This window comes from Micromys minutus, assembly GCF_963924665.1.
Source record: "Micromys minutus genome assembly, chromosome: 16".
In the NCBI taxonomy this organism is placed as follows: Eukaryota; Metazoa; Chordata; class Mammalia; order Rodentia; family Muridae; genus Micromys; species Micromys minutus.
In genome coordinates, this window is record NC_137985.1 from 15,581,678 (window position 1) to 15,603,175 (window position 21,498).

At 38.3% G+C, this 21,498-nt stretch overlaps 1 protein-coding gene across 1 annotated transcript; it reads left to right on the forward strand.

The window, feature by feature from the left end:
- Nucleotides 1-9,599: 9,599 nt before the first annotated feature.
- ZNF317 (zinc finger protein 317) lies at nt 9,600-20,268 on the forward strand. Its single transcript, XM_080930059.1, has 7 exons — nt 9,600-9,644; nt 12,076-12,280; nt 12,965-13,104; nt 13,614-13,740; nt 14,537-14,632; nt 16,397-16,461; nt 17,871-20,268. Exons 2-7 carry the CDS (start codon nt 12,250-12,252, stop codon nt 19,194-19,196), a joined length of 1,785 nt encoding a protein of 594 aa, XP_080786185.1. The 5' UTR covers nt 9,600-9,644; nt 12,076-12,249; the 3' UTR covers nt 19,197-20,268.
- The last annotated feature ends 1,230 nt before the right edge of the window (nt 20,269-21,498 follow it).

The following is a 21,498-nucleotide window of genomic DNA, read 5'->3' on the forward strand; positions in this document are numbered from 1 at the left end:
GCTTTATTTGTCCCATTATTTCCTCCAATGGGTGGTTTGTTCTCCCTTCTAAGAAGGGCTGTGGCATCCACCTTCTGGCCTTTCTTTGAGCTTCATAAGTTCTGTGAATTGCTTTTTGGGTATTCTGAGCCTTTGGGGCTAGTATCCACTTATCAGTGAGTACATACCGTGAGTGTTCTTTTGTGACTGAGTTACCTCACTCAGGATGATAGCTTCAAGTTTTATCCATTTGCCTGAATTTCGTGAAGTCATTGTTTTAATAGCTGAGTAGTACTCCATTGAGTAAATGTACCACAATTTCTGTATCTATTCCTCTGCTAAAGGACATCTGGGTTCTTTCCAGTTTCTGGCTATTATAAATAAAGCTGCTATGAACATAGTGGAACATGTGTCGATGTTAGGTGTTGGAGCTTCTTTTGGGTATATGCCCAGTAGTGGTATAGCTGGGTTCTCAGGTAGTACTATGTCCAATTTTGTGAGAAACCATCAGACTGATTTCCATAGTGGTTGAACCATCTTATAACCCCTCCAACAATGAAGGAGTGTTCCTCTTTCTCCACATTCTCATCAGTGTCTGCTGTCACTTGAGTTTTGCATCTTAGCCGTACTGACTGGTGTGAGGTGGAATCTCAGTTGAGCATTTCTTTAGGTGCTTCTCAGCCATTCAATATTCCTCAGTTGAGAATTCTTTGTTTAGCTTTGGACCCCATTTTTAGTAGGATTATTTGATTCTCTAAAGTCTAACTTCTTGAGTTCTTTGTATATATTGGATAGTAGCCCTTTATCAGATGTAGGATTGGTTAAGATCTTTTCCCAATCTGTTGGTTACCACTTTCTCCTTTTGACAGTTTCCTTTGCCTAACAGAAGCTTTGCAATTTTATGAGGTCCCATTTGTCGATTCTTGATCTTAGAGCATAAGCCATTGGTGTTCTGTTCAGGAAATTTTCCCTTGTGCCTATGTGTTCTAAGCTCTTCCACACTTTCTGTTCTGTTAGTTTCAGTGTACCTGGTTTTATGAAAAAAATTAAAAATATGACCATTTAGTGAATTTATAAAATAGATTATGGTGGAGATCATTAAACCTTAAAGACTTGAGTGTTTTTATTATAGTACATATTTATCCCCCCATAATTAACGATATGGATTTTACTGTTCCCCAAATGGGTATTACACTATTACATATTTTAATAAAAGTCATTTTTTCTACTGATGCATGTATGCCATTGCTGTAATTTAAAGATTTCTGCGTATCTTGAACACAAAAGGTAGTCATAGCTTTTTCGTAGTGTTACACCTTATATTTTAAAATGAAGATTATAAAACCCTGATACTGGATTTCTCTTTGCAAGGTGTGTTGGATCTGTATTTAAGTGTGTAGAATTTTGACATTTTCATGCCATTGAATTTTATAGTTAATCTGTTTCTATTTCTGAGAACTTTGATTTTGAGTGCGCGATCATGTTTTCTTCGAACCGTATATTTATGAATTTGAAATCAAAATTCTTGCTAAAATATATATTTCTACTAATTTAGTACTATATTTGGATGTCATTCATAGGCAGTTCTGTCACCTGAATAAAGTAAATATGTATGCTTCCTTTGAATTATATACACTTGGTACATCCCGGTCTGGATACAGACTTGAAATATTGGTAATGAATTTGTCTAGCATACCCACAGGTGGTCATGCTTTCTTTCTGACTCTAAGTAAAATGGACTTCCCATGGGCTGGAGTTGTTTTCTTTCTGCTTTTGTGTCAAGGAACTTGTCTTTTTCTGGGGGTGTTTTGTTTTTTGTTAATTTGTTGTTTTTAATTTTTTTATCTTTTTTTTTTTTTTTTTTTTTTTTTTTTTTTTTTTTTTTTTCTGCTGTATTGGTGTAGTCTTCTACCAAGTGTTTTCTTTTTTTCTGTTCTCTTTTTCCCTGCTATCCTTTGGGTGCAGATGAATTGAAATATCTTGTGCTTGATCAATATAATGCTGGTATATTGAATGAAAAAGCAAATAATGGAATAAGCAAATAATTTTGTTTTGTATTGTTTTGCTTTTCCAGAATTTAACTAAGACAATTTACTTTTAAGTGGTAACTAAGTTTAGAAAGGACAAGTTCTCTTGACATTAGGGACTTTTTGCTGAGTTTGCTAATGTGTGTATGAGTGTGTGTGTGTGTGTGTGTGTGTGAGAGAGAGAGAGAGAGAGAGAGAGAGAGAGAGAGAGAGAGAGAGAGAGGGAGAGAGAGAGAGAAAGAGAGGGAGAGAGAGGGGGGAGAATGAGAATGTGTGTACGTGTGTATTTTACTGTACATTTTTTTTTTTTTAATTTCAGGCTCATGACAGCTATCTCAAAATGTATCAAGGCTTTTTGTCCTCTAAATTCTGGAATATTTGGGTAAGAATATCACTGGACATGTTGGTGGAACCCCTTTAATTTCAGCATTTTCGAGGTAGAGACAAGAGGATAAGGAGTTAAGGCCAGTATATACTGTATGCATGTCTAGTTGTGGGTCAACCTGGGCTGCATGAGACCCTATGTGATAAAATTTAAAAAAGGGGTTCAGTAAGATGGCTCAGTGGATGTAGTCATTTACAGAGCAGGTATGAAATCAAATTCCATCACTCCTTTAAGGAGAATGGAAGGTTCACATAGTAGAATATGAACTAGAAGCAAGTGTGTATGGGGGTGTGCAGCTGTCCTAGAAAGCACAACACTGCAGAAATAATAGAGACCCTGAATCAACAAGGTTGAAGTACAGACCTGATTCTCAGTGGTTGTTCCCTGACTTTCTTTTTTAATTTCCAAATTTATTAAAATGATTAGTCTCAATACTGCAAGGGCATGTACCAAATATTTGTAAAAAAAGGTTTTTTAAAGAAACCTTAAAGAACTTACCTCAAATGCTGAAAATGTCCTGTTTCATTCTTTCAGTACAAGGAATACATTGTATCTCAAAAGTATTACAACTCAGCAATTTAAAACAGTAATATGAAAATTGAATACATATATTTCTAGGATCATTCCCTAGTTCTTAGAATTGCTAAAAACTTTATCAATCATTGCATAAGCTCAAGCTGAGAGTTTTATTGACTGTAACTTCCTCCAGACTGGTCAAGAATGTGGGTTTCTGGTACACACACTGTGAAGTTCTACAGCAGATCCAGAACAGTCTGAGGGCCCTGTCTTGAGAAACAGAAATAAGGTTCCAGAAGGCATCAGCAGCACTGCTGGATGCTTATGCATACAACTCCTGAGAGGCAACAACTCCTCACAATGTTACTGCTCTTAGACCCATGGGAAGGCCAGCCTTCAGATGAAGCCACAACAAAACTAAAATAAACATCATAAATAAACTACTAAAATTAAGCTTTAAAAAATGGAGAAGATGGAAAATGTTATTTTGTTACTTTTTCCTTAAGATTGAAATTCTTGAAGTTGCAACTGATGGTATTCAAAGAAATGGGAGGTTTTAGTCTCAACAGCCTGAGAGAACAAAGGAATGAAGGTGACCAGCTGCCCAGTGCAGACTCCTAAGCTTACCTTTGGCTTGCTGGAGGTGGCACATGGCTTACAGTTATGCTTGGGGACTCCGTGAGGACTGGGAGGATCATGGGAGGTGCCCTGGGTGCCTTGAGACAGGATTTGAGATACAAGGCAAGTGGGGGTGGGGGGGTATGCTATCTTCCCTTCTGCGTTCAAATGAGACAGACACCAAAGAGGGTGGTTCTCTGACCTTCTTGTGTGTGCTCACACACACACATATTTTTGTTTTAAAAGTACAGTCTCACTTTGTAGAGTTCTGTGATGGTGCTAAAGAGTGTTGTGATCTCTTTCAGCTCTTGATAATTTATTTAAAGCTGTACTTAAGTTTGTGGAGGATTATGTTACATCTATGTTTTCTATTTTGTTATGGAAACTTTTTTTAGGAATTTCTTCTTAATGCTTAATTTATATAGTTAACATTTATACACTATCACTTATGTCTTAATGTGTCCTATGTATTCCTAACATTTATATACTTAATCTTACACTTTTTTTAAAAATGTAAATAGGATCTCACTATATAATCCAGACTGGCTTCTCAAATTTATAATCTTTATGTTCCGACTTTCTTAAGTGCTGGGATTATAGAGGCATGTGCCATACCTAATTTAGATACTGATTATTTGTTTATTTGTTTATTTATTTATAACAAAAACAACAGAACTTTGCCTATCTTAGATAGTCCCTTTTCTAATATGTATTTTCTGTTTTATAGGTTTCTGACTTGTTATCTGTTTTTGAGTGGGAGGGACAGGGTCTTATGAAAGCAAGCTGCCATGAACTTCCCAGATGTCTGAGGAAGACTTTCAACTCTTCGGATACTTCTACTTCTAACTGTACATTGCTAGGACTATAGACCTGCTCTGGCTTCTTTATCTTTTTATTTTTTTTTTCATTTAATTTTGACAGTGTTTCTTTTCCCCTGACTTAGGCTAGCTACCTGTCATATTCCCCCAAATGAAAATACTGTGTTGGGGTTTTTGTACAGTTTTTTTTTTAAATTTTGTGACAGTGTCTTATCATGCAGCCTTGGATGACCTAGAACTTACTGACTAGATCTGACTCACCTCAAATTTTAAGATATCTCTCTGTCCCCTCCCCAGTTAAATTAGTGCCTCACCATGCTTGGTGTCTTAGGGTTTTACTGCTGTGAACAGATATCATGACCAAGGCAAGTCTTATAAAAGACAACATTTAATTGGGGCTGGCTTACAGATTCAGAATTCAGTCCAGTATCATCAAGGCAGGAACATAAAAGCATCCAGACAGACATGTTATAGGAGGAGCTAAGAGTTCTACATCTTCATCTAAAGGCTTCTTGTGGAAAACTGACTTCTAGGCAGCTAGGGTGAGGGTCTTATAGCCTATACCCACAGTGACACACATACTTCAACAGGGCCATACCTCCTAATAGTACCATTCCTGGGCCAAGCATGTATAAACCATAGCACTTGGTAAAGTATAGTTTGCCATATAATTATCTTATGTTATGGCTCCATTGATATGTGTGTTAATATAGAGGTTTCTTCTTAATTTTATTCCTCAATATTTTGTTGAACATAAATTGCACCCTTCCCTTCCAGCTTCTTTGACATGGCCTTGATAGCAGAGGTATATTAAAATATTTATATTTATTTACTAAGAATGCAACTCATGTTGTTTCTAGGTAATAATGGAGAAATGGATCTAAATAGTAGTGGAATTGCAGAGGCAATAATATATATTACTTTGTTTATGTTTGTATCCTGAATAACACTAGTTGAAATAAGCCCAACAAGGGCAAGCCCAATTAAAATGCTGCTTTGTTTGTAATAGTTGCAATTACATATGAACGAACCTTCCTGTCACCATGTTGTGAAGTCATATATGGAAATAAAATTGAACATTGGAAGAATTGCAGCACAGAAACAAAACCAATTTTGAATCATAAAGTTGACAGCTGAACTTCTGCCCTTCTGAGAAGGAAGGCAGGGGCTAGCATAAGTTTTAATAATTTTCAGGTACCAGTTCAGAGAAGTTCCTCCTTAGGACCAACACATGATACCCCATGTCTGTTTGGGTTAAGCACTCTAGTGAAAGGAACCTAAGTAGTTAAACTTAATGTGCTTGTCAGCTGGAAATGTAGCAGCCACTCTGTTAGCTAGCTATTTTCCATAGTCCAAGTCCTAATGAGAAAAATGTGTCTGAATAGTAGTAGAAACAGTACACAGTGGGATAGTACTCACTGGGTTTCAAAGGCGGGCACCATACATCCTTCATCTGGTCCCTCTGAAACCTCTGCATTCCACTTCATCCATGGTACTGCTCCTCTTGTTATCAGTGATTTCTATTGTGTACCTTGTAGAAAACTTCACAATTAACATTCAACATAGTTATTTCTAGATGTGCTTCCCACAGCTAATCTTTGCTGCATCTGTTTGTGAGTGATTTTCATCTAAAACTAATAGTCTCTGCATTGCATTTGCATACCTCTTGTGCTGGTATTACTGTAGAACACTGGACAGATTCCACAAGTCTAACTTGGATACAGGGGCATTCTCTCAGCCTGACTACTGAGGGAATTTGCTCCATGAAGTAGATGATGAGGTTTAAGGTACTGTGCTAAACTGTAAGGCTCTCTTAGCACCATAGCTGCTGTTCATATCATAGAACCTTGAAGACTTTCCAACCCTTTGAGTTCTTTATAGGCCTTTTCTTCTAATGTTTGCAAGGCACTTGCCTCATAGAAAGTATCTCACTATAAGAATAAATGTGCATTGATTTCCATTTATTTGTTGCTTGAGTCACTGTTTACTTTTCTGTTACAAGTTTTCACTCCAGCTTAAGGTCAGCAAACAGCAGAGAGGTGGAAACCTTACTTGGTGTGTATTGTATTGTTGGAAATGTAGAAGTAAACTAACCAAGTAATCTGTGCAGTATGTTGGTAGTACAGCATCCTAGTTTCATTTCTGTTGCTATGACAAATACTCTAACAAGAAACATCATAAAAGAAGAAAGGCTTTTCAGGGAAGAAGCAGAGGCAGCAGTGTGAGGCAGCTAGCCAGATGATATTCATAGCCAAGAGCAGAGAAAAACAAATGCATCCATGCTGCCTGCTTCCCTGCCTCCTATTACTCAGCTAGCTTCTTAGACCTGTGCACAGCCCATTGCCAAGTCCATGGCTAGACAATCCTTCAATTGAAATTCTCTCCCAGATGATTATTTGTTGTGGAAGGGTGACATTTTAAATTAGCCATTCTAGACAGCAATGCCTACTGGCTCTTTTTTTTTTTTTTTTTTTTTTTGTATCCTTGGAGATAGCAATAGTAAGAGTCTAGCTCTGACGACTATTCTATGAGCATTTGTAAGCAAAAGCATAGAATGCATTGTTCTCAAATGCTCAAAGTGGCCATAGGTTTAAGTGATCATATGAAATGTATTTCTGGGTAACTCAAAATGTTCACTCTGTAGCAGATTGAATTTGGAATAATGTTGCTGGAGTTAGGGTCAGACCCTGGATCCTATCAGGCTTGGAAGAGTAGGCTTGGTCACCATTGTCAATAAGGCAATTGAAAATATGAAAGTGAAAATTAGGAAAAGGATATTCATTCATTGAAGTTCACAGTGAAAAAAGAAAGTGTAGTGATTCTTCAAATCCTTCTGCTGGTGCTGACATGAGGTTTCAACTTAAGCAGAGGGGAAAAATATGTATAATTCAGCTGCTCCAGTGAACCTGTGGTGCCTCTTGCAATATGATCTGATAAATTGTCAAAGGCCTCTTTATGGAATATAGGTTCTCCCCACTGAGGGACACCAGATTTCAACCTATTCTTTTCCCAGTGAGATTCCTGGGCATTTTTTATTTTCTAGATTGAATTGTTTCAGCTGCCTGGTAGCAAAGGGAAGGGTATCAGGACCCTTGAGAATATCTTCATTTCTGTGAGGATGACAGCAAAATTTGCAAGACTTTGTTTCATTCCTTCCTTCTTTCTATTCATCCCTCCTTCCCTTCCTTTATTGTGTGATTTGAGGCTCAAATTCAGGTCCTCATCCTGCTAGGCAAATATTCTGCTACAAAGCTGCATAGTTACCTCTGTAAGAAGTTATTGGAGGTGTAGTTTTTCTATTTGTGAAATATAAAAATATTCAAATTATTTTAATATAGAATATAGAACATTTACTAAAGTGGAAGGCTTAGGGATGATTAGAGAAGAAGGGCCAAGAAGAATGGAAGAGCCAGAGAACAAGGACACTTGCTCCAAGATAGCAATTTTTTTTTTTTTAAAGAGTGACATGAATTAGAGGTTGTGTCTTAGTTAGGGTTTCTATTTCTGCACAAAACATCATGACAAAGAAGCAAGTTAGGGAGGAAACAGTTTTTCATCACCAAAGAAAGTCAGGACTGGAACTCAAGCAGGTCAGGAAGCAGGAGCTGATGCAGAGGCCATGGAGGGATGTTACTGACTTGCTTCCCCTGGCTTGCACAGCTTGAGAACCCAAAACTACTAGCCTAGGGGTGATACGACCACCAGTGCACCCTCCCACCCTTGACCACTAATTGAGAAAATGCCTTATAACTGGATCTTATGGAGGCATTTCCTTAAGGGAGGCTTCTTTCTCTGTGATATCTCCAGCTTGTGTTCCAGTTAACCAGCCAGTACAGATCGGTAGGGAAGAGGAGCTGTGGGGTAGTGTGGTGGTGAATAATTCTCAGGGAATTAATAAAAAGATGTTAAAAATGATAACCGTCAAGGATGTTTTATTTTATAAATACTTTCGTGGATTCTAAATGCCACTGCTCTGTTGTCTTTCAGACAAGATATACTTTATCTATTTGTTAATATTAGGATTTACTCTTTAAGTGTTTCTTCCTATTTCTAGCTTATATCTTCAGATCTTGAACTATTCTTAAGTTTATAACTTTGAGTGTATCTCTCTTTCTCCTCAGGGTATTGCAACTGCTTTACCATTTAGGTAGCTACCCGTCTTTGTAAAGTGTCAGAATGAAATAAAGTTTACAGTGATTTCACAGGTATTGGGGTAGGTAATGGTTTTCATAAATATGTGCAAAATTTTAAAAGTCTTATTTTCAGTGTGGATGCCTTAGGGAAAAAAAAATCAGATTAACCTAGTATTTTGTTTGTTCGTTTGTTTGTTTGCCACTGTGGTATCAAATCAGTTAGGAAAGAGTTAATGAAATTTAGGAAAATTTGAGGGCAGTGAGGTAGCTCAGCATGTTAGGTAATTTGCAAGTGCCTGAATGGCTGAATTGGATTCCTAGGGTCCACATGGATGAAGAAAAGAACTACATTCACCCACATAATGAATTATATAGATAGATAGATAGATAGATAGATAGATAGATAGATAGATAGATAGATAGATAGAAAGAAAGAAAGAAAGAATAAAAGAAAATACAAAAAGATTGAGTGGTAAAGCAAAGTAATTTGGTGGGCTTTTGTCCTGTTTTGATATATAAGTTCCAAAAGGGGCCATTATATGTGAAAGAAGAATGGGGATTTAACAGGAAGGATTGTAGGGAGAGGGAATGATACACTTATATTAATACTTCAAAATAATTAAATTAAAATTCTAATATTGAATTTTACTTGGACATATCAGGTTAACATGATACATATCTAGAAGGGAATTCATGCTTAAGTCGTTATTTCTCCCTACATTTGTAGTAGTTCTGAAAGAGTCTCAAAGATTTTCCTTTAGGTTTTGAAATGTGAAATCTTTCTATTGCTCTGTTCACAGCACCGTGTGGCAGCTCACAGCAGTTGTTCCTCCATTTCTAGAGGATAGGACCTTGATTTCTGATTTCTATATGCACCAGTAACACACATTATGCATGTACATATGTGCAGGCAAGACATAAAAGTCAGTCATTTTTTTAATTTGAGATGAAATAAAACAAAACTTAGCCCTTATTGATCAATTCAATGATGATCCATACATTTGCAGCACACTATATTACCCCAGTGTAACTCTTAAACTTTGCTCTAACTTCAGACTGAAACTGAGAATCCCTTAAAGAATAACTCCTCAATTCTTTTCTCCACAGCTCCTAGCAAAAGCATTCTGCTTTTTGCCTTTGTGAATGAATCTGACTTCTTGGACCTCATGTAAGTGAAATTACGTATCTGCCCTTCTTTGTTGTGCTAATTTCTTTTAGCACTTCTTCATTTTGTGTGTGTGTGTGTGTGTGTGTGTGTGTGTGTGTGTGTCTGTGTGTGTGTGTGTGTGTGTGTATACACATAATTGTAGCATGTATCAGAATGTCATTCCTGTTAAGGCTGGTTAATATTCCCTACATTTCTTTATTTATACTTCTTGTTAACTCTTATAAACTTTGCTTCTCCCTTTGTTTTCTTCTGTGTTCTTGCCCCTTTCTCTGTCTTTCCTTATCTTGCCTGCTTTCTTTTCTCAATACCTGGGACTACACACACAGTTACTGAAACACTAACACTTCAAGGCTATTGAAGTTCATCTTTATGATTATATTCTTGGTGTCCAATTTATCCATAATGTTTTTTTTTTATTTGTTTGTTTGTTGTTGTTTTAACTTAAGACCATTGTTGTGTCTATATTGAAAATAGAGATCAGCCTACTTTTTGAATTGTAAGTTCTAAAACAGTGATCATGATGGTTGATACTGACCTGCTTTATGCCCTTATTGAAGATGTTTTGTCTACCCATACCAGATTTCTTCCTAGCTCTTTCTTCTGACTTTCCTGTGTATGTTTTAAGTCATTTTTTCAGACTGAGGAAGCCTGGAGTTTTGACTTTTTAAGTTTGCCCTACTTTTAAACATTGTTCTTAGAGTTCTAATATGTTTTTAATAGTAATTATTTATTGCCCCCCGACCCCCATTTAGTGTTTTGTCGTCTTATTGCTGAGGCCGACACTTAAGAGTGGTTTGTCTTTCCAGTGAGACACCATTGGAGAAAGCTGGTTTCCATATGTAAGCAGTAGTCAGTTGAGGGTATTTTCTGGGTTAGGGATTGGACTTATGAACACTTTCCTTTTCAGTTAAGTTTCCAGTTTCTGGCAATTCTGAATAGAGCAGCAATGAACTTGGCTGAGCAAGTGTCTCTATAATAGGATAAATACCCACAGGTGATACAGATGGATCTCAAAACAGATCTACTCCCAGCTTCCTGAGAAACCACTACATTGATCTCTGTCGTTGATATACATGCTTGCATTCCCCTGAGCAGTGGATGGATCATCAACATGAGCATTTCTTTTATTGATCTTGGACATTCTGGCTGGTGTGTGGTGAAATCTCAGAATAGTTTTGATTTACTTTTTTTTTTTTTTTTTTTTTTTTTTTTTTTTTTTGGTGACTGACAATGTTGAACATTCTTTAAGTGCTTCTTATCCATTTGGGTGTCCTCTTTGGAGAATTCTCTGTTTAGATCTGTACCCTACTTGTAAATTGGGTTATTTGTGTTCTTGATGTCTAGTTTTTTCAGTTTTTTATATAGTTTAGATATTAACTTTCAGAAATGTTGTTGGCAAAAATCTTTTCCTATTCTGTGGCCTGCTAATTTTTCCAAATGATGCTGTCTTTTGTTTTACAGAACCTTTTCAGTTTCATGAGGTTCCATTTATTAATTGTTCTTTCTGGGTTTTTTATTTGATTCCATTCATTGGTTTGTCTATTATTGCTTCTGCTATTGTGATTCTTGAGAAAGTTTTTTCTCATGCCAGTGAGTTCAAACTATTCCCTATGTTCTCTTCCACCAGATTCAGTATATCTGGTTGAGGTCTTTGATCCATTTGCACTTGAGTTTTGTACAAGCTGAAAAGTATCTATCTCTTTGGATTCTTCTATATGCAGCCATTGAGTTTGACCATCATCATTAATTTCAGGTGCTATTTTTTTTTCCTGCCTTTTTTTTTTTTCCCCCAAAAATTAGTTGCCCATTGGTGTATGGACTTATGACACTGGGTGTTAAGTGTGATTCTGTTTACCAGCATGCCTGTTTTAATGTCAAATCACACTTTTTTTATAGCTGTATTTTTGTAATACAATTTAAAAATTGATGATGATAATAATTCCAGCAGTTCTTTTATTTAAGATATTTTATATTTAGAATCCAATATATATATTTACATATATATATATACACAGAATCATATATATCCATATCTACATATAAATATATGTAGATATAGATATATATGTGCATGCTGTTGTAACAGGTATTGCTTTCCTGGTTTCTCTCACAGTCCATTTGTATTTTTGTATTGAAAGACTACTGGTTTTTGTGTAGTGATTCTATATTCTGCTACTTTACTAAAAGTATATATCAGATGTGCAGATGTAGGAATTTCCTAGTGGAGTTTTTAGGGTCAATTACATATATAATCATAATATCTAATTAAAAATCCATGGACTTTTTCTGTTTATATTCCTTTGTTCTCCATCAGTTGTATTATTGTTCTAACTAAAACTTCAAGTACTATATTGAATAGGTATGGATACAGTGGCCAGTTTTGCCTTGTTCCTGATGTTAGTGCAAATGCTTTGTGTTTCTCTTCATTTAGGTTAATAACCTGTCTGATTATGGGTCAAGAGGAACTGTCCAGAAACAAAATTCAGTGTTCTCACTAAGTAAGAGAGAAAGCCTTTGAAGACCCTCTTGTAGCAGCTGTCAGCTTGGAAAAGTAGTGCTTCTTCAAGTACTCCCACATTCAGCTAAGGTTACCTGTGCCACATACATGGCTACCCTTAGTCTGTCGGCGAAGTTCCGTAAGTTCCTATGTTCTTGCCCCCAGTAAATGAGCTTGTATGTTTTCTACCACTCATGAGACAGAGGAGATACATATATGTAAGCTGTTGAGCCCGGATGAGTGAGTTGAACATTGTTAGTCTATATTATTGACTAAGGGCATGTATATAGTTGGCATTTAGAGTAAAGAAGGGAAAGGTGAAGGCTAACCTTACGTGATCTGTTTTTAACATTTTAAGAAAGGCAGTAGCTTTACTTCTCAGGACTTCAGTTTTCTCACCCAGAAACAGGGACTGTATAGAGGTTGAATATCCCTAATCTGAACCAAAATCTGAAACATTGTGAGGGTGGCCGTGATGCCACTTGAGGAAAATTTTAAACTTTACCTCATAAACCAGGTTAGTCAAAGTAAGTATGTTGTGCCAAAAATGATCTTCAGCTATGTGTGTTAACTGTGAAGCGTAAATGATTCTTGTGTTTAAATATCAGTATCATCCCTAAGATACATATATTTATGCAAAAATCCCACAACTTAAAGGATCTAAAGCAAGTCATGTATAGGATATATCACTGCTTATGGTTGTGTATCAGCAACACCCTCTTCTCTGTTCTTGTGTGTGAACATGTGTGAGTGTTGGCACTTACCTGAGTATGCTTTCTGAGTAGGTAGATGAATCTCAAGAACTTGATTTTTCTTTCCTCAGCTATGTCCTCTTCGGGCTCTGCAGATAACCAGAAATCGGAATTTCCTCTTCCATCAAAATATGATTCTTGTCAGCAAAATTTGGGTTTGTTTGCTTGCCATGCTCCCGAGCCTGATACACCAGCTCGTGTTTCTTCTCAGGTACATAAGATCACAAGGCCCAAGGGTAGGACAAGTACATTTTTAGATATGACCACTACTACCACCAGTGTGTTTTGGAATTCTTGTACATATTTATTCAGGTCAATGAATACCTTGTCAAGGATCAGCACACCAAACAAAATTGAATGGGGATAACCATTATTAGGGAAGCTAGGGGTTATTTGTGTAGCAAGTGCATCTTTCATGTTTGCAGAGTGCTCAGAATCAACTTGTAGACACAGAAATGAAGTAAAGCTACAAGCTTTTAGCTATCCTAGACTAGACATAGGAAGAAATTTTCTTGTCAGAGTTGTATTTGAAGACATGAGACAGGTTAAGGTCCACTCAGAAGAGTCCCTGTCTGGGAATATCCTTCTTAAACACATTCAGAAACCTTTAGCAGACCATATCTGGACAAACCACATCATATTCTTTGTGCTCATATTCTGCCTCCATTGTCTGCCTATGCACTGGTTTCTCATTGACCTCAAATGTATGCGGTATTCCAGGAGTCTGTGACATTTCAAGATATTGCTGTGGACTTTACTGAGAAAGAGTGGCCCCTGCTAGATTCTTCTCAGAGAAAACTGTACAAAGATGTAATGCTGGAGAATTACAGTAATCTAAGTTCACTGGGTAAGGCTATGTCATTGTTCCCTCATCTATTCCAGGATATGACCCAAAGCTAAATGGGGTGTGTGAAAAAGGTGAGAACAAGCAGAGCTGGTTCCTACCCTCATAGGTTCTCAGCTCGGGAGTTTTTGAGTATATGACTGAGTTTAACTATGATTTCTAAAATAAAAGGTCCCCATTCCTGTCTACAGGGAATGCTCAGTAAGTATAGGAAATTACTGTAAAAGTAAATTCTTGGCAATCACATGCGAAGCTGGATGTTGTTGATAGCATGTGATATCTGGGAGATGTGGGAGATGAAAATGGGATAAGTACTGGAGATTGTTGCACAATAGCCTAGCTCCAGGTTCAGTGAGAAATTTTGCTCCAGAGAATGAAGCTAAGCTGTAGATCAGGATACCCCTTGACCAAACACATTGGGGGAGGGGATTATTAAAATTAATTTTAAAAATAAAATGATAAAAATTAATTTATTTTAAAAAGGTTTTTATTTTTGTCTTGTGGGTATAGCTCAGTAGTAAAGTGCTTTTCTAGATAATGCAAGTCCTTGGCTTTTATTCCTAACACTTAAAAATTCCACATTCTTTTTGGATGACAAAAATGTATGGGTGTTTGTGGTTTTGTTTTTTTATGGAACACTCACTGTGTTCCTTAGAAAAATGCCACCATCATTTTGCTGCTCCTTAGTCAGCCTTACCACTTACAGAAAGCTCTGAAGACCAAATTGTTGACTCCAGTCTAATGGAAGGCTTGTTCTCTACATGGTTCTCTTTTAACATGTGTCTTTCCCCATGAGTAGGTTATCAGGTTGGCAAACCCCGCCTCATATCTCACCTGGAGCAAGAAGAGGAACTGAGAGTCGGGAAGAGAAGCATTCAGCAGGGTCCTTCTCCAGGTGAGTGAGCTCCAGGTACGAAGGTGTAAGTTTGGCTGTCAGTTCTTTTTCAGTGATTTAAGTGAGGGGGAGGGAACAGTGCTGCTTTCCTGTTTCTGTTACAAAATAACCTTGATGTGTATTTCACTCACATTTATATCAGTTCAGGAACTTGGCACCATCATCCTGGTGTAGGCTGTGTTATAACATCACAGGTTGCATTTGTATGGTAGGTAGAAAGTAATTCGAGAGAGAAAAGAATTTATTCACAGTTTCAAACTAACATCCATCCATCATGGTAGGAAAGACCCTCTGAAGGGAAGGTGAAGTGACTGATAACTTCGTATGTACCTTTGTGACGTAAAAAGACATGTACAAATTCTGTACTCACTTGTCCTTTATATTCAGTATGTGCCACCGTCTCCACCTAGTCCATGGGATGCTGCAACCCACATTTAGGATGGGTTTCCAAGGTCCAGTATGGCCTTTGTAGGGGTGCAATGACGTGGTTTCAGCCTCTGGAATAGGACCCATGGGATGGAGTGTATAGTACCAATGGCTGCAGTGGATGTAAGGCTTGTTTGTATAATAATGTACATATTTTCACATTCCTTCAAGAAGTGTTCTCTCTGTTAACATTAATGACTCCATGGTGATCAGAGACTATGGGAGTCCGGGAGACTAAGGTGTGGCTAGTTGTCTCAACAAAATGGTAAATGCTGGGACCTTCAGGACAGCGCTTAAGACTATGGGAGAGAGAGCTCTAAATACATGAGCTTGAAAATATATAATTTCTTAATTATGCAAAAAATAAGAATGCAATATGAATTATATGAGGGACTTCATGAATCGAAAGGAACAAAGGCAGCTATAGTATGAGCCTGCCTGTCAAAAAGATATAAAGATAGGCAAATTCCTGAGTTCAAGGTTATCCTAGGATAGCAAGGTGTGGTACAAATAGGAATTTCAGGGCAGGGTCTCCTACTGTCTGTGCTTAACAAAGGCAGACTGATCTCTAAATTCTATTACATTGTCTAGAAAAAACTGTGCTTTTTGTCTTCGAAGAATCTAAGGTCTGGCGTCCTTGGATGCAGTTTCCTACAGTAATCTAAAGGGAAACCTGGAGTAAATGACTGGATTGATACGTGCGTTCTGCAGGAAGTGAGCTATCCAGAGATTTTTTTAGGATAGAGAGAACTCACTCACACACACACACAGACACACACACTCACATACACACACTCACACACACACACAGGCAAGCAGGACATGGATGGGAAGATATCTTAAGCAGCAAGCAAGCAGAACATAGAAGCAGACTAGAAAAGCTGTATCACGGAGAACACAGGTTGTCAGCATGGATCCACGATGATCTGACTTTTCATCTCTCCCAGACATTCCTTCTATCAGAACCCCCTTCAAGCTGAGGCTGCTTCTTGGCACTTCAAAATGCATCCACCATTTAAACGTTCTGCCACATCAGTGTCACTATACTGAAGACCAATTTAACTTGTGCATTCTTGAATAACTACGTTCAGAACATTAAAATGGAAGTACATTTGATAACGAGAACTGGGAAATGAAGTGTTTTTTGTTTTACTGTCCATCTATTGTTTCATCTCTGTGTTCCTTTAGCTCTAAATTTGACATTTATCATCATTTTATTAATGTGTGTGTTCTTTCATCTTGCCTTGCCTTGTTTCACAAGAGTTTACAAAGAAGTTAACTTTTCATTCCCATCATCTTTCTTTTGGATGTGTCAAATTTTCCAGTTTTTTCTTTCAGATTGGGGAGCTACATCTAAAATCAAATGGTCCATTCTTATGGAAGCATCTGATGGTGTAAGATTGGTAAGATTTTCTTAGGCTAAATTTGTCTTCTACATTGGAAAAACTCTGTGCAGCCACTAGTCAGCTCACTCAGAAGACCAATCAAGTGAGGTACCCTAGAGGAAACAGGAGTTACACAAGTGCTGTCCAGTTGTTCCTTGGCATCTGCATTCCAATGAGCCAGACTCAGTTACTCCCTTGAATACTGAAAGAACCTAAGAGTGCTTAGGTTCTTTATATAAAATGCGACTTTGTATTGTCTGCAAAGAACCTGTACATCTTTCTATATGGACTACATTCTCATTATGTTGCCTGTAATTCATAATATAGCCTGGGATATAAAATGTGTAAGTAGCTGTATTATTATGTTGTCTAGATAATGATGACAAAATATTACATATGTTTGCCATAGATGTAGCTATTTTTGTCTTTAAATTGTGAGTGAGATTGCTGAAATCTTAATGTGGAAGCCATTGATATGAAAATGAGACCCACTATATTGTGAATTTGGGCACGATCCCAGCCCTAGACAGTCTCCTTTAGATGTCAGATAAGTAAATATTTCTATAATACATGAAGCAACTTAATTTAGTTTTAAACAGTGAACAGAGTTACATGCAAAAATGCATCATAACATAGTACACATGGATCCTTACATCGTAGCAGCCAATATTTGCTTTTACTAATTAGACAAAAGCTTGTGTAACCCTGGCTAGCCTGGCGCTCCAAATCTTTTTCTTTAGCTTTCTGAACTGGTATTACAAGTGAGTGCCTACAACCACTTCAAGCCTGCTTTTGTCTTTGATATAACTCAAATGAAATGGGAACAATATTATCACAGTTTGGACTGTTATTGCTCTATAAAACACCATGAGCACAAGTAATTTGGGAAGGAAAGGTCTTATTTGGCTTATACTTTCACATCCGTAGTCTATCACTGAAGGAAATCAGGATGAGAGCTCAAACAGGGTGAGAACCTGGAGGCAGGTACTGGTGAGAGAGGCCATGGAGGGCTTCTACTTACTGGCTGTCTCAGTCTCTTTCTTATAGGACCACCAGCCCAGGGATGGCCCCATGTACAAGGGGCTGTGCCCTCCCTCTGTTAATCACTATTTAAGAAAATGTCCTTATGCAGGCCTGCCTACAATCCCATCTTATGGAAGCAGTTTGTTAATTGAGTTTCCCTCCTCTAAGATGAATTTAGCTTGAGTTATATTGTCAGTTCTCATAAAACTATTCAGCACAGTTCTAGTAATGTGTTTCTATTGGTGCTAATTCAGAGGTAAGATTCAAAGAGGCTGGGGCTGTATACTAATGTTAAAGCCATTGTCCTCTATTTATCAGGCCTTTCAGCCATCAGCACAAAAAACATAAAATGAAATAAGGGGTGTTTTAAATATTAAAGTTAGCTCTCATCTTTTAACCAATAGGAAACATCTCATCTTTTGAAGAAGTCTTCTGACTTTACCCATTTGTTTGAAGTCTTTAATATTGGCCCTCACCTCACTCAACCAATGGGAAGGCCCACAAGCAAGAAGCCCTATCACCACCACAGCTGTGGAGCTGCTTTCAAGAACAGGACTCAGCACATGAGCATATATGATGGGAGAAAAATGCATGAATGTCAGCAGTGCCAGAAAGCCTTCACCACTAGTGCTTCTCTTACACGGCACCGCAGAATTCACACTGGGGAGAAGCCTTATGAGTGTAGTAGCTGTGGGAAAGCCTTCAATGATTCCTCAGCTCTAAAGAGCCACACAAGAACTCACCTGAAAGAAAAGCCCTTTCAATGTAGTCAGTGTGGTAATGCCTTCCGGACCCTCTCTGCTCTAAAGATACACATGCGAGTTCACACTGGTGAAAGACCCTATAAATGTGATGAATGTGGCAAAGCCTATGGCAGGAGCTGCCATCTCATTGCCCACAAACGGACACACACTGGAGAGAGGCCCTACGAGTGTCAGGATTGTGGAAAAGCCTTCCAGCACCCCTCCCACCTGAAGGAGCATGTCCGGAACCACACTGGGGAAAAGCCTTATGAGTGTACACAGTGTGGCAAGGCCTTCAGATGGAAGTCCAACTTTAATTTGCATAAGAAGAACCACATGGTGCAAAAAACTTATGAGTGCAAAGAATGTGGGAAGTCCTTCAGTGACCTCCTATCAAGAAGAAAACACATGAGGATTCATATTGTAAAGAAACCAGTCCAGTGTTGTCAGTGTGGGAAAACCTTTCGAAACCAGTCCATCTTGAAAACACACATGAACTCTCACACTGGGGAGAAACCTTATGGCTGTGATCTCTGTGGCAAAGCCTTCAGTGCTAGTTCCAACCTCACTGCACATAGGAAGATTCACACTCAAGAGAGACGCTATGAATGTACTTCCTGTGGGAAGGTCTTTGGTGATTACCTGTCACGAAGGAGGCACATGAGCATTCATCTTGTCAAGAAACGGGTGGAATGTAGGCAGTGTGGAAAAGCCTTCAGGAACCAGTCCACCCTGAAGACACACATGAGAAGCCACACAGGTGAGAGGCCATACAAGTGTGATGATTGTGGAAAAGCTTTCAGCATAGGATCCAACCTTACTGTACATCGGAGAATCCATACCGGGGAAAAGCCTTATGAATGCCTTGTCTGTGGAAAAGCCTTCAGCGACCATTCATCCCTTAGGAGTCATGTGAAAACCCACCGGGGGAGAAGGTCTTTGCAGCATCTGTATAGAAAAGGTTTCAGTGAATACTCAGATGTATAGGAAAACTGGCAAGCCTAAGTCGTCACAAATCTTTCATAACCTCTCCACATAACTTAAGAGAATCCAGTTTGTAGAAAGATTGAGAAGACCTAAGTTGGTATTCACCAACTGGGACCTCTGTGAGAACCTAGGGGCTGGGAAAAATGTGTTTTGAGTAGCAAGAAACTGAACATATATCATGCTATCACACAGCAAAGAGCCTTTAGCCTGGCATTTAGTGTTAAAGTTAGCAATCCTTTGTGGGCATACCAGAATGAATCTTGTCATACAGTGATTGGGGAAATCTTTCCTCATTTCATGTCTTTCTTCATAGGAGAAATCAGAGTAAAGAAAAACAAATCTCAGAAATAAGAAACATGGAAAAGTGCATTAAAAAGTGGAGAACAAACTGGCCAGCTCACAAGCCAAGATGCTTCTTTTTTAAAAAAGAAAAATCCGGCAGAGGCAGTACATGGCACTCCAATTTTGATATACTTACTGTTTATAAAAATCATCTTAGGTTTTGGTCAGTAGCATCGGCTCTGAACCTGGAGCACTTGCTCTCCAGGGCACTTGTCGATGTCTTGGAAGACTTTGGTTATGAGGATGGAGGAGATGTGGTATTGATATAGATGACATCACGGATGCTATTAAATGGCCTTTGCTATGCAGAAGGCTTCCCTGTCAGAGAGGTAAATGTACTGCTATAAAGTTACTGAGTTGGAGAATAAACTCACTTATTTCTTGGTTATTGTGATTCTCAGGAACACTCACATGAGGAAATTTTTTTTTTACAGCTTTTTAAATGAAAAACCACCACAATGCAGTTCTTTCTGAAAATGTATGAAAACTTACACTGCTGATAACTCTCTATGAAAATAATTTCAGCCATAGTCCCTATGTGTATGAATGTAGAGTTGTATTTACAAGTCTTTCTTTTTTTAATGACAACTGACTTCAGCTCTTTAGTTTTCTTGATTGTTTTATTTTTAGGGTGATAGTTCTCTGAATAACTTATTCCCCATTATAAACAATTGAATATAATATTTTTTACTATAGCTTTGTAAATTATATCTTTATTTCACTTTAGTAACTTAACCTGACCCATGACATATTTAGAATTGTGTGATGTTATGTACCAGGTAATGTGGGTAGTTTTGAGTGCCTATGTCATATGCATTGTGGTCAAAGCATGAAGCTTCCTAACAGATCCTATGGTTAGTTTTGGCTTTCTGTCTAAAAGAATAAAAAATACCTATAGAATTTCCCATATTCATTTAAACTCTTTCTGTAGCAGAAGAACCAGTTTTATCTGATTATCAAATAGTGCCACCATAAGAAATCCTTTTCAGTTTTTCATGCAACTCATATTTTCTATATGCCATGAACCTGGCCATTGACATTGTTTTACACTCAAGATTTTATTCCCCTCCTAGTCCACCCTCCAACTGTTCCACATCCCATACCTCCTCCCTGCCTCCCCTGTCTCCATGAGGATGTTCCTATCCCACTCACCCCGCCAAATCTCTACACTCCCTGGGGCCTCCGGTCTCTTGGGAGTTAGATGCATCTTCTCTGATGAACCTAGACCTAAGAGTCCTCTGCTGTATATGTGTTAGGGGCCTCATACAGCTGGTGTATGCTGCCTAGTTGGTGATTAAGTGTCTGAGAGATCTCAGGGGTCCAGGCTAATTGAGACTCCTGGTCCTCTTACAGAGTTACCCTGCTTCTCAGCTTCCTGCAGCTTCTGTCCATTGGTTGGGTGCAAATATCTGCATCTGACTCTTTCAGCTGCTTGTTGGGTCTTTGAGAGGGCAGTCATGATAGGTCCCTTTTTGTGAACATTCCATAGTAATGGTATCAGGCCTTGGGGCCTTCCCTTGAACTAGATTCTATTTTGGGCCTATTGCTGGACCTTCTTTTCCTCAGGCTTTTCTCCATTTCCATCTCTGCAGTTCTTTCATACAGGAACAATAGTGGTCAGAGTTTTGACTGGAATAGCAACCCCATCCCTCACTTAAGGCTCTGTCTTTCTACTGGAGGTGGGCTCTACAAGCTCCCTCTCCCCACTGTAGAACATTTCATCTGGGGTCCTCCCCTTTGAGTCTTTAGAGTCACCTCCCAGGTCTCTGGTATCTTCCCAGCCTCCTACTTCCCAAGGTCCTCTGTTTCCATTCTTTATGCTGGCCCTCTGGCCTCAATCCTTTTCTTCCACCCTATGTCAGATCCTGTTTCCCTGTCCCCCTGCTGTTCCCTTTCCCTCCCAAATCCCTTCCTCCCTTCCTCTTTGTGGTTGCCTTCTTCTCCCTCCCAAGTGGGATTG

Excerpts from the sequence above, each read along its gene's own strand:
- ZNF317 (XM_080930059.1), top strand. The coding sequence starts at position 12,250 with ATGGCTACCCTTAGTCTGTCGGCGAAGTTCC. Across the intron at positions 13,741-14,536 it reads CAGTAATCTAAGTTCACTGG|GTTATCAGGTTGGCAAACCC; the intron begins GTAAGGCTATGT and ends CCCCATGAGTAG. Across the intron at positions 16,462-17,870 it reads CATCTGATGGTGTAAGATTG|GAAACATCTCATCTTTTGAA; the intron begins GTAAGATTTTCT and ends TTTAACCAATAG.